Source organism: Chanodichthys erythropterus, chromosome 14, assembly GCF_024489055.1.
Source record: "Chanodichthys erythropterus isolate Z2021 chromosome 14, ASM2448905v1, whole genome shotgun sequence".
Classification (NCBI taxonomy): Eukaryota; Metazoa; Chordata; class Actinopteri; order Cypriniformes; family Xenocyprididae; genus Chanodichthys; species Chanodichthys erythropterus.
This window is the reverse complement of record NC_090234.1, coordinates 42,140,136-42,152,940: the sequence shown is the minus strand read 5'-3', so window position 1 is coordinate 42,152,940 and position 12,805 is coordinate 42,140,136. Positions and strand designations below refer to the sequence as shown.

General features: G+C 37.1%; 1 protein-coding gene across 1 annotated transcript; it reads left to right on the top strand.

Annotated features, from left to right (window-relative positions):
- Positions 1-1,070: 1,070 nt before the first annotated feature.
- Positions 1,071-11,102, top strand: u2af1 (U2 small nuclear RNA auxiliary factor 1). Its single transcript, XM_067409418.1, has 8 exons — positions 1,071-1,207; positions 1,732-1,819; positions 1,929-1,992; positions 2,122-2,171; positions 3,978-4,076; positions 9,499-9,632; positions 9,842-9,934; positions 10,589-11,102. The coding sequence occupies exons 1-8, from the start codon at positions 1,164-1,166 to the stop codon at positions 10,734-10,736; spliced, it is 720 nt and encodes a 239-aa protein (XP_067265519.1). The 5' UTR covers positions 1,071-1,163; the 3' UTR covers positions 10,737-11,102.
- Positions 11,103-12,805: the final 1,703 nt, after the last annotated feature.

Genomic DNA, 12,805 nt, shown 5'->3' with positions numbered 1-12,805 from the left:
GGCTCTCTGCATATGATTGGAAAACATGAATCCAGATGTTGTGTCAGATGTGATCTTCCTGAAACAGTCGAGCATGTTTTAATGAAGTGTTATGACAATGAAAGTTTACAATTTAGAAGCACTTAGAGATATTGGAGTTAATCAGCGTTCACTGCAGAATTTGTTAAACAAAGATTCAACTGTGTAAATTTCCCCATACTTCCCCAGCTGATTAAATATATTAAAAATATTAAAAAAAAAATTTTTTTGTTGTAGTTTTTTAAAATGTTATGTTTAAATATGCAAATTAGTCGTTATCTAATTAAATATGTGCTAATTTGCATACATTTCTAGAACAAAATTCTCGTTAAATTCAAAGGGAATTTTGGTTATCTCTTTTTATCACTCCATAAATCAGAAAATACTATCAACAGCCAGAAAAAATAAATAAATAATAATTTTCACCATTTCTTTAGGAATAAAATTGTATATAAAATCAGGCAAATTATATATCAACAAATCCCTTTGTAAAATCCTTCAGAATATAGATAGGAATAAAATTGGTGCATGTAAGTTCTGCTGAAGAGGAGATTTGTGAAAAAATTAAGAAAAAAAATCATTTTGAGAAATTTACTGTAATTGAAATCTATAGACACAAATAGAGATCAAGTGCTAATAAAACACTTAAAAGTGTATTTTGATGTTTTCTTTCCACCAGTCTGAAAAAACTAAAGTGCAAAATTGAAAATTTGTTTTTGCCTGTATCCCCCCTTAAGATGTGCATGTAGTTTGTTGGTTCCCTCTTTTTTTAAATTATTAATTTATTATTATATTATTATTTTTATATATTTTATTTTATTTTATTAACATTTTATGTATTATTATTAATTTATTATTATATTATTATTATTATTATTATTATTATTATTATTATTATTATTATGTAGTTGTCCCCCAACATTATGTAGTTGTCCCCCAACTTCAATGCTCCACACTCCACCCCAGTAGGTGGCGGAATATGCACCAAAACCATAAAGACGAAGGAAAAGAAGAAGAAGCACAAGCAGCACTGCAGTTTGCGCCTCACTACACGAGGTGGCAGTACTCTGGCTCTCTGTGTTCAGCGTCTCCTTTCTTGATTCTCCAGTAGAAGAAAAAGCGCCCATCGCCTTTCTTTTTTCAAAATGGCCGAATACTTGGCGTCGATTTTCGGTACAGAAAAAGACAAGTAAGTATAAATTCCCCTTAAAATATTGCGTGCATTTGATTATACATAGTAATCGTATATGCATTGTTACAAACTGCCTATTACGGGTAGAATATAAGGTTATTTACCTTTCTTATATCATGCCTCGTGTGGTTATGAGCTGACCTGTTTGCCAACCTCGCCTCTATTAAAACAACAACAATAATATTTATAATAATAAGAATAATAAATGTTTGTTTCACATCGCATAGCTTTCGTATGCTGAATAATCATTATATATTAAAATGTTTATTTTGGTTTTGTATTGTTTGTTTCCGTCTCGCGCGGCTGCAGTGCGTCTCATTCATTGTGTTGCTTGTTGGTCGGTCTTATAGCAAAATCATGATGTCTTCATTTAGTTTAATAAGCTGCGTTTGTCTTCTCGTTATTTTGTAGTTTAATAGCGTGTGAATACATAGTCATATGAACAGAAATCCAAACTAACCATCATGTGTGAACAAATCCGACCGAGTGTGTGTATTTTGAACCTCTGTTGCTTTCAACAGGGTAAACTGCTCTTTCTACTTTAAAATTGGAGCATGTCGCCATGGAGACCGATGCTCGAGACTCCATAACAAACCCACGTTCAGTCAGGTAACGTTACGCGCCAGTTTTTTTTCTTTTCTTTTTCTTCATTTAGTTCTGCAATGCGCGGTTCTTCTAGTAGATTTGCCTCGTAATTCGTATTTGATTTGTGTTTCAGACCATTGCTCTGTTGAACATCTACCGGAACCCACAAAACACAGCTCAGTCTGCTGATGGCATAAGTAAGTCTTCCTCTTACACACATCTTGCTTGATATTCTGGAGTGGTGTGAAGTCAGACTACATATTCACGGAAATGAACAGCTACTGAAGTCACTACTGTATTTGATTGCGTCTTCTCTCTTGTATCAGATGCTGTGAGTGATGTGGAGATGCAGGAACATTATGACGAGTTCTTTGAGGTAGGTGGTCATTCTTCAAAAGTCATGTTGAAATGGAGAGGAAGACAGGCATGCCCACAACATCTAGAATATATTGAAAGGGCTAGTTCATTCAAAAATGAATTTTAAGTAATTAATTACTCACCCTCATGTCGTTCCACACCCGTAAGACCTTCGCTCATCTTCGGAACGCAAATTAAGATATTTTTGATGAAATCCAAGGATTTATGATCCACACATAGGCAGAAACATCATTGCACCTTTTGAGTCCAGAAAGGTAGTAAAACATCGTTAAAATAGTCCACGTGACTACAGTGGTTCAACCTTTAACTTCATGAAGCGACGAGAATAATTTTTGTGCGCAAAAATAAAGACATTATTCAATAATGTCTTCTCTTCTGTGTTATTCTCTTACGCTGTTGATGTAGTGAATACAGTGCCGCGTTTCCAGTTTCTACATCCGAACGCTGGCTCAGTATTGGCCGATGCTGTACACGAGAGCAGCACAACGCATGTGTTGATGCTGACGCAAGAGCCGGCCAATACTACATAGAAGAGAAGAGATTGTTGAATAAAGACATTATTTTTGTTTTGTTTTTGCGCACAAAAGTATTCTCGTCGCTTCATAATATTAAGGTTGAACTACTGTAGTCACGTTGACTATTTTAACCATGTTTTTACTACCTTTATGAACTCAAAAGGTGCAATGCTGCCTATGTGTGGTTCAGAAACTATTGGATTTCATCAAAAATATCTTAATTTGTGTTCCGAAGATGAACAAAGGTCTTGCAGGTTTGGAACAACATGAGGGTGAGTGATTAATGACAGAAATTTCATTTTGGGTGAACCAACCCTTTAAGATTCAAGCAGTTTCAGACTCCCCACAATGAGAGAAACAATTGAAAAATTAGGGAATTTCAAAGTTGTCTTTTTCCACACCTGAAAGGGGTATTCAAAAGTTCAAAGTCATGGAAATGGCTAGGGCTGGATAAACAAAAATTACAATTTCTCGATTTTAATTCTCATTTTTATGAACCGATATTGATTCTTAAATCCCAAGAATCAATATTTTAGTCAATGCTGCTTTTAGTTGATGAATGTATCGTGCCTTCTATCTAATAAAACGCAATAAGCTTTGTGCTTTATTACTTTTGATATGAAGCAGTCAAACACAATGCTCAAAAAAATTTAAATTCTGTCCATTTTATTAAGAAATTTAAACGATAAATACCATTTTGGTGCTCTTTTAATGTGGTGAGAATGATTGCTGTAGCAGAGAAAGTGGTTCTAACGTTAAGGACCCCGGACCCCCCTAGAGGGACCATGGTCCATCCACCAGTTTCTCAAAATCCTGTGGGAAACACTGGTGTCATGTGCCACTGATACTGTTGCAGAGCAGAGTTGGGCTAGGCTAGACATTGCTGTAGACTAGAGTAAATTTACTCTCTAGCAATCACTCTCTTGTGATGTCTGATTTGTGAGCAAATCATTCTTATAGAATTTGTATTTTTTTTAAGAAATTAAAAGTGACAGTAAAGACTTTTACATTGTTACGATTTCAATTTCAAACAAATGCAGTTCTTTTGAACTTTGAACTTTCTATTCATTAAAGAATCCTGTAAAAAATAAATAAATAAAATATATATATACATTTTTTTTTATACTTTAAAATATATTAAAATAGAAAACGGTTATATGGAATTTTAATCAATCTTACCAACGTTTGTACAGTATCTTTCACAAACATTCTTTCAGAATAATGTATACGTTTGTTGCATCAGTTGTGTTTTTAGGCTATAAATCAATCTTTGCAAATGTATTCTTCAGGAGGTCTTCACTGAAATGGAGGAGAAATATGGAGAGGTTGAGGAGATGAATGTGTGTGATAATTTAGGAGATCACCTGGTGGGAAATGTCTATGTGAAGGTGAGAATTTACAGTACTGTCTTGTCAGTGGTAAAATGCCAGTATACTCATACCTGTGACTGCATGTTTTATATTAATGGTGCTCATGTTACAGTTACTGACTACTTAGAACTGTTAAATTTTGTTTTAGCCAGTGTTTCTTGTTACAGTTACTTTGGGCCATTGTAAAAATGTTGCCCAGCTAACATTATTATTCTATTAGTATTAGGAGCCTAGTCCGGAATTGTACATTTTATTTATTATTATTATTATTATTATCCCCGATCAGGAGTTAATAGAACCCCTATGAACCTTAAGTAGGAAAATGATGCAATTTGGCACACTGATACCCCTTTTCCACCAAGGTTTTGAGTGCTGGTTCAGAGCCAGAGCCTAGTTTCAAATCAGTTCTTTGTCTTTCGCCACCCAGAGCACCAGCTCTGAACCAGGAGAAGTGGTTCATGAGTAGCACCAAAACATTGCTGGTCTAGAAGTAGGGCTGGGTATCCCTCAATTTTTGATATCGATACCTTGACTTTGGTACTGGTTCCTGAATGATACTGATTTTATTTTCCCTTTTTAACAAGATTACATTACCTCCAACTAGTGTTTTCTGAGGGTGTGTCTCAATTAGCTCCCTAGTTCAGTAGTCAGGGCACTGACCAGATAATCAGCCACTTAAGGGCTGCCTCAATCGCAGAATCCTTCCAGGGCACTGAAACTTTCACTCCCTAAAAAGTCCCACAATGCACCATGAAAACCAGGGAGCATCGATGCTCACTATGTTCCCTTAACAGAAGTTCTGAAGTGCGAAACTTAAATCACGTGAGCCAACACACTACACATAACGATGCACAATAGATGTTTTTAAAAATACAAACCATTATTTTATTATTTCAGCATAAACGTGTATCGCTACACGGGTAATGAACATAATCTAGCTAACATTTATAATTTACGGCTGAAAAGTTGCATGTATATGTACCAAGCGAATAATTTATCATAATGTACTTTTAAATAACATTAAAAGTCATGTCAGAAAATATCAGCTCTGCTGTTGTTTATAAATACCAGTAGTGATATAGTACAATGAGGACGTCATGTCGCTGAAAATAGTCATAAGTATCCCAATGTGTAGTGAACCTGCATCCTTTACTGTCCTTACCAGTGCCCGAATTCGTGTACACTATATACTGAAGTATTTGGTCCATTTGTGACACACTGCTTCAGATTTGTCGTGTTGCCTGTCTTGGCAGAAGCGGCGTAAACTAGTGTTTTTCTGCCACAGCCAGTCATGGTGCATGCTTATTGGTTCACTGACCTTGATGAAATTTGGTATCGAATGACAAGCATTTTACGATTAGGCTTGGGTATCGAGTATTGATTGGAACCGGGACTAGCTTTGCGATTTTCCAGGAATCGTTCAAAAGTTTAAATTTTGATTCCTATGCTGCGTCCCAATTCGCATACTATGCGTCCTAAATAGTATTCGAAAAAAGAATTGGTATGTCCCAAATGGTAGTATGTTGAAATGAGTATTCCAAAGATACCCGGATGGTGTACTTTTTCCGGTTAGAATTTGAAGTGCAGATCCATGCACACTTCTAACGGCTAATATTGCTAATAACACATTGCGCTGTGGACGAGGATTCGATTAGAACTACAAATACGAGTAAAAAGTGTTTAAAAACTACAAACATGACGGACGTGCGAGGTACGATGGTTAAGATAAAGGGGCTTGAATGATTAATAAGCAGTGTCTAACCTGACAAAAAGATATTTATTAAATGTTATCCGCATTATATTTCATCTGCAACAGCATTGTGAACTTTTATAACGATGTGTTTGGTCATTAACACTTAAATGCATCATTATGCAAAGATGGGGAGAGTTCTCTGCATGAAAGACCCATGACTGGCAGATCAGCGTGCGACTACATTTCTCTCCGAAACGGTAGGATATGGAGTCAAATTAATGCCTTAAAGTTTTGCACAAAAATATAGTTTTGCAAAACACAAAAAAGAATTGAGCTATAAAAAAATGTTTTGCAAACAAAAATTAAGAATTGCAAAGGAAAATAAAATATTGAGCGGAAAAAAAATAAGTTTTGCAAACAAAAATAATAAATTGCAAAATAAAATGTAGTGCAAAAATAAAAATCTAATCAATTACAAAAATCAATGACAGCTGTAATCCTATTTTATCTTTGCCACATATTTTTCATGCTCAAACGTACTAAATCATTTGTAACGCTCATTTTATTCTGCGTTTCAGTCAAGTGTGCGCTCACGATGCAGGTTTTCTTTTGCGCTGCACTGTTCTGTGCGGATCTCTTTATGGCACTGGTTTGACGTGGGGGTGGAGTCAAGAAACGGGGGCACGCCCCCGCGAAATACATTGGAAGGGAACGTAATCGGCGACAGGTGAAATAATTCTTTGACATGGTGAAAAATAATGAATGGTTTGTTTTTGTTGGTTTGTTTAGCATATGCTGTCACCGATTACCCCCTCCAATGCATTTCTTATAGTAATATGACCCGTCGCGCTCTGTCTCACTGCCTGTATCCACTTTTGTGTCCTTAAACATTCGTTTTTTGGGGTCGACTGCTTATAAAAACGTATTTCTGTTTTTTTTAGCTTGTTAGCTGTACACCTTGTCACACAGCAGCTTTTAGGCATTGTTCTGTTTTTCGTAATGAGTCAGAAAAGACAAGAAGGCAGCCTCACGCAATACAAAGTCAATGGAGACTGTTGGATTGTTTTTCCCCCGGTGGGCGTGGTTTTCAGATTATAATAAATGCGCTCTGTCTCTATGCTTGATCTGATCTGGGTAGCGTTTCCCAAAAGCATCGTAAGCCTAAGTTGATCGTAGCTCCATTGGTTTCCAAAAGCTTATGATGCTTTTGGGAAACGCTGCCCTGTTCTGTTGTGATCTGCGTCTCCTGCCGATGACGTGTTTCGCGGGGGCGTGCCCCCGTTTCTTGACTCCACCCCCACGTCAAACCAGTGCCATAAAGAGATCCGCACAGAACAGTGCAGCGCAAAAGAAAACCGGCATCGTGAGCGCACACTTGACTGAAACGCAGAGTAAAATGAGTGTTGCAAATGATTTAGTAGGTTTGAGCATGAAAAATATGTGGCAAAGATAAAATAGGATTACAGCTGTCATTGATTTTTGTAATTGATTATATTTTTATTTTTGCACTACTTTATTTTATTTTGCAATTTATTATTTTTGTTTGCAAAACTTATTTTTTTTCCACTCAATATTTTATTTTCCTTTGCAATTCTTTATTTTTGTTTGCAAAACATTTTTTTATAGCTCAATTCTTTTTTGTGTTTTACAAAACTTTATTTTTGTGCAAAACTTTAAGGCATTAATTTGACTCCATAGTAGGAAATTAAATTTAATTCAATGTGGAGGATTTTAACTGTGACAAGATGATTGACAGGGTAGTTTAAACAGTTACAGGTTGAGTAAATAAGCAACAGAACGTCCGTTAATGACGCAATTATGACGAGGTAGTATGTCCCAAAACTTGCATATTCTTCTACTACACACTCAAAAGTATGTACTTTTTCTTTACAAAAACAGTACATACTTTTAGGACGTAGTATAAGTAGGCGAATTGGGACGCAGCACTAGTTTCGATTCCCAGTCCGCCGACTGGAAGAAGAAACCGCTTAACACCAACGAAGAAGCGTCCACCGAAAGTGTTGGCATAACCGAGCGAGTCGAACATGGAAAGCGTGCGTCGGCGGTCCAAAGTGTTGCTTCAATTTTCTAAATAGAACGAAATCTCGGGAAAATGCAACATTTGCGGCAAGATTGTTTCGTGCATAGGAGGGTGCATGTCGAACATGATAAAGCACCTCCGAGTTCATGGAGTAGAAATATATAAATGTCTTTGATGCGCTGCGCTGACCGTCCTCCACTGCCTCTTCCTCCGGATCTCGTGTGGATTGCCAGGCTGGGGTTCGGAGCCAATTTTTTTCGTATCTGATCTGAGCCACTTCCAAATGTGGTTTTAAATCCGATACATATCCGATCTCTGAACATGCGACCTACGTCTAAACCCGAGGATCTACTATGTGCATTTAAAACTATCAGTGACGATCATTTTGGGGCAGGAAGTAGCCTAATGTAAACACAGATATCGATACCAGTCGCGTCTAAAGTGAGTGTAAACACACTGGCCAAAAAAATCGGATATGGTCAAAAGATCGGATTTGTGCATTAAGACTTGCAGTGTAAATGCAGCCATACACTCATGTGTAAATGTGTTTTCAATATATTCATAATTTATAATATTTATATTCAAGTTCATAGATTTGATATTTATATTGTAGTTGAAAAAAGCCCTGTGAGAAATTCATAGTAAAGTTCATAAAAAGTAAAAAGTTCATAGAATTAAAATTGATGGAGAAGGTCAGACTATTTCCTTCAGAAAGACCGTTGGTTAGCTAGCTCATTTAAAATATCCTAAACTTTTTTTTTTTGCCCCTTGCCTCTTAAAAAAAATCGAAATCGAAAATCGTTAGGAACCGGAATTGAAATCGGAATCGTTCAAATTCAAACGATACCTAACCCGATTTACGATACTCTATGGTATCGAGGCAATTCAGTCTGTGCCTTTAAAAGTATCAAACTTGATACCCCCAGCCCCTTCTATGTTTCCTTGACCAACAAGATGAACAGAAACTTGACAGCTATTTTTTTAAATAGCAGTTTATCGAGCTAATAACAGCTTGATTGTAATCTCGGTCTGTACAAACTACAGCGAGCTGCATGAACACATTGTATTTCGCCATGTTTAGATGCCAATGTAGGTTCACAAAGCCATGAGCATCAACAGTAATGCAACGTCCACTATTGTTGGTGTTTGCTTTTGCCGCTGCCCCAATAGTGTGGCTGGGAAAGATGAGATGTATACAGTGACGTAAGACCTGACTCTGTGGTGCCTCTCTAGCACACAGAAAGGCAAACCTGTTCTTAGAAGACTCGGCAGACGAACCAACTCCGAACTGGAAAAAGCACTGGCTCTGAACTGGCATCAAGTTCATGCTTGTGGAAAAGGGGTATGGTGGGGTTGGTTCTCAGTAGAACCCTGACCAACTTTGGGGTCTGTGATACCCACTCTTTAGTGCCGCCACCACCTCAAATTCACTTTTTAAATGGTAACAACTTTTGAACCCTTTGTTCTAGAAAAATGACATTTAGTAAACCTGATTCCTCTAATCATGCTGATCACATTCAGCATCATTCAACAGCTATATTTATTATTAAAAGTAACTGTGTGTGGACAATTGGTGTTTTGTGTCATATTGCCACCATTTGATAAACTGTAATTACCTTGAGGCTGTTACAATATTTTATCATTTGTGCTTAAAAACTCTCCTTATTGCCAAGAAACAACCAAAAACCTTTCTTGTGTGTGTGTAGTTTCGCCGTGAGGAAGATGCAGAGAAAGCGGTGATTAACTTGAATAACCGCTGGTTTAATGGACAGCCCATCCATGCTGAGCTCTCGCCTGTCACCGATTTCAGAGAGGCCTGTTGTCGACAGTATGAAATGGGGTAAGTGACTAAACTAGCAGAGAGAGGGGCACACGTTCCATACAGGAGCGCAAAACAAAAAAAAAATGGTATTGAAGAGACTATTGTAGCATGTTTCAACACAATGCCCCGTATTTTAACAAAAAAATCTTGCATGCTTCACCTTTTTAAGCTGCTTTTTTTTCACTGGCTTCACTGAGACTGATTGCAGTACTTGTGTCTTCCTGCAGGGAGTGCACTCGAGGTGGCTTCTGCAATTTCATGCACCTGAAGCCAATCTCAAGGGAACTCCGAAGAGAACTGTATGGCCGCAGAAGGAAGAGGTATGCCTTTTGTTTTTGTTTAACTCAAACGCATAATGGCAGAACATTTGAGTAGATCTACTTGTTATCCTAACATTGGCGTCATTTAGGCCTCTGCAAGGTCTTGCTTCATTATCTGCTATGAAGATAAAAGGTCTTTATTGTAATAGCATACTGACTTTGTTCAAATGTTTAACCTTGCAAAAACAAGTTATTATTATTTTTTTTTTCTTCTGTGAAACAACTGACAAATAGCAAGTTTTATATATTGTATTGTTCACATGTTTGGGGTTAAGATTTAAAAAAAAAAAAAAAAATGTTTTTAAAAGAGGTTCTGCTCACCAAGGCTGTATTTATTTGATCAGAAATACAGTAAAAACTGTAAAACTGTCATTATTACAATTTAACATGTTTTCTATTTGAATATATTTTATAATGTAATTATTCTAATTTATTTACGATGTAAAGCTGAATTCAGCATTGTTACTCCAGTCTTCAGTGTCACATGATCCTTCAGAAATTCTAATATGATGATTTGAGAAAATTAAGAAACATTTCTTAGTACTAAAAAAAATCGTATTGACCCCTAAAGCTCTGTACGGTAGACTATATATGGTAATGTATAAATGGACAGGTTTTGGTCTTGTTAGTAAATGTATTCTCTCTCCTACACAGACATCGCTCCCGCTCGCGTTCCCGTGAACGCCGTTCTCGTTCTAGGGAACGCAATAGAGGAGGTGGTGGTGGTGGTGGAGGTGGAGGAGGAGGAAGAGACAGAGAGAGACGGAGGTCAAGAGATCGAGAACGTTCCGGACGATTTTAAAAATTTTTCTTTCCAGGAAATAATTCTGTCCCCAAACCCTGCCCAGGTCTCTCCTGATGAAATGTGATTAATGTTGAATTTATTTCTCCCCGATTTCTTTGTGCTCCCATCTTTTTATTCAGGATTTGTTTGCTTTTCAATAAAAATACCTTAGTCATTTTACTGCTTTTCAGTAGTTATATTATTCTTATGTTATTATGTGCTTCCACTTGTACTCTCTAACAATGAAAGCAGTAGTTATTGTTTCTTGATTTCTTAATCTAGTGATTTAATTCTTATTCTTTTAGCAGAAATGATCAAATTGTTCTCAAATTTGCTGTGATCTCAAGAAGTGTCTAATGCATGTTGCAAAAGCTATTTTAATGGCAGGAAAGGGTGATATCAACATAATAAAATAGTATCGGGTCACACAAGCAATGGCCTGGGTGTTTGTAACAACCCTATTTGGATTAACTAATTGACTGATATGGTAACACTACAATTTAATGTTTTAACATTCATTTAAGGAATATTTATTTGAAGACTAGGCTTTTTAGATGTTGAATGTTGCTTGGGAGTTATCCACCTGGTTTATTGCACAGCACTATGGTATATACAGTGCTCAGCATAAATGAGCACACACCCTTTGAAAAGTAACATTTTAAACCATATCTCAATGAACACAAAAACAATTTCCAAAATGTTGACCAGACTAAGTTTAATATAACATCTGTTTAACTTATAACATGACAGTAAGGTTAGTAATATAACTTATATTACACATTTTTCAGCTTTACTAAAATTAGGGTGATGCAAATAGGAGTACACCCCACAACAAAAACTACTACATCTAGTACTTTGTATGTCTTCCATGAATTTTAATAACAGCATCAAGTCTTCTAGGCATGGAATGAACAGGTTGGCGACATTTTGCAGCATCTATCTTTTTCCATTCTTCAAGAATAACCTCTTTTAGAGACTGGATGCTAGATGGAGAGTGATGCTCAACTTGTCTCTTCAGAATTCCCCATAGGTGTTCGATTGGGTTCAGATCAGGAGCCACTGAATCACTTTCACCCTGTTCTTCTTCAGAAATCCAACAGTGGCCTTATGTGTGTTAAGGATCATTGTCATGTTGGAAAAGTGCACGACGACCAAGGGCACGGAGTGATGGTAGCTTCTCTTTCAGTATAGAGCAGTACATCTGTGAATTCACGATGCCATCAATGAAATGCAGCTCCCCGACACCAGCAGCACTCGTGCAGCCCCACATAAGGACACTGCCACCACCATGATTCACTGTAGGCACCATGCAGTTTTCTTTGTATTCCTCACCTTTGCGACGCCATACAGTTTTAAAGCCGTCAGTTCCAAAAACATTTATCTTGGTCTCATCACTCCAGAGTATAGAGTCCCAGTAGTCTTCATCTTTGTCAGCATGGGCCCTGTCAAACTCTAGGTGGGCTTTTTTGAGCTTGGGCTTTAGGAGAGGCTTCTTTCGTGGACGACACCCATGCATGTCATTCCTCTGCAGTGTACGCCGTATTGTGTCACAGGAAAGAGTCACCCCAGTTTGGCTTTCTACTTCTTTAGATAACTGCAGTCAACTTGCTTGCCGATTTTCTTCAACCCTTCTCATCAGAAGACGCTCCTGTCGAGGTGTTAACTTCTGTGGACGACCTGGACGTCTCTGTGAGATGTTGCTGTTCCTTCTTTTTTAAATGTTTATCACTTTTGCTACTGTATTCTGACTGATAAGTAAATCTTTGCTGATCTTCTTGTAGCCTTCACCTTTCTGGCGTAAATAAATTATTTTCTTTCTCAGGTCTTTTGACATTTCTCTTCCATGTGGTGTCATTGCTGACAGCATGACATGGGAAGGGGTTTTAACACCCTTTTATAGTCAACTGTCTGCTGGACACCCGTGTAATGAATAATTAGACTCACCTGTGGATGAATTCTTGTTAAATTAGACATTTGTAGTCTAAAATTTAGCTTTGCTCCAGAGACTTTCAGTGGGGTGTACTCATTTTTGCATCACCCTACTTTGAGTAAAACTGAACATTTTGTTCTCTAAGTTATATTATTAA

What these genes read in the sequence shown, in the direction of transcription:
- u2af1 (XM_067409418.1), top strand. Translation starts at nt 1,164, where the DNA reads ATGGCCGAATACTTGGCGTCGATTTTCGGTACAGAAAAAGACAA. An exon ending in ATTATGACGAGTTCTTTGAG is followed by an intron (nt 2,172 to 3,977) that starts GTAGGTGGTCAT and finishes TGTATTCTTCAG; the next exon opens with GAGGTCTTCACTGAAATGGA. An exon ending in TGTCGACAGTATGAAATGGG is followed by an intron (nt 9,633 to 9,841) that starts GTAAGTGACTAA and finishes GTCTTCCTGCAG; the next exon opens with GGAGTGCACTCGAGGTGGCT.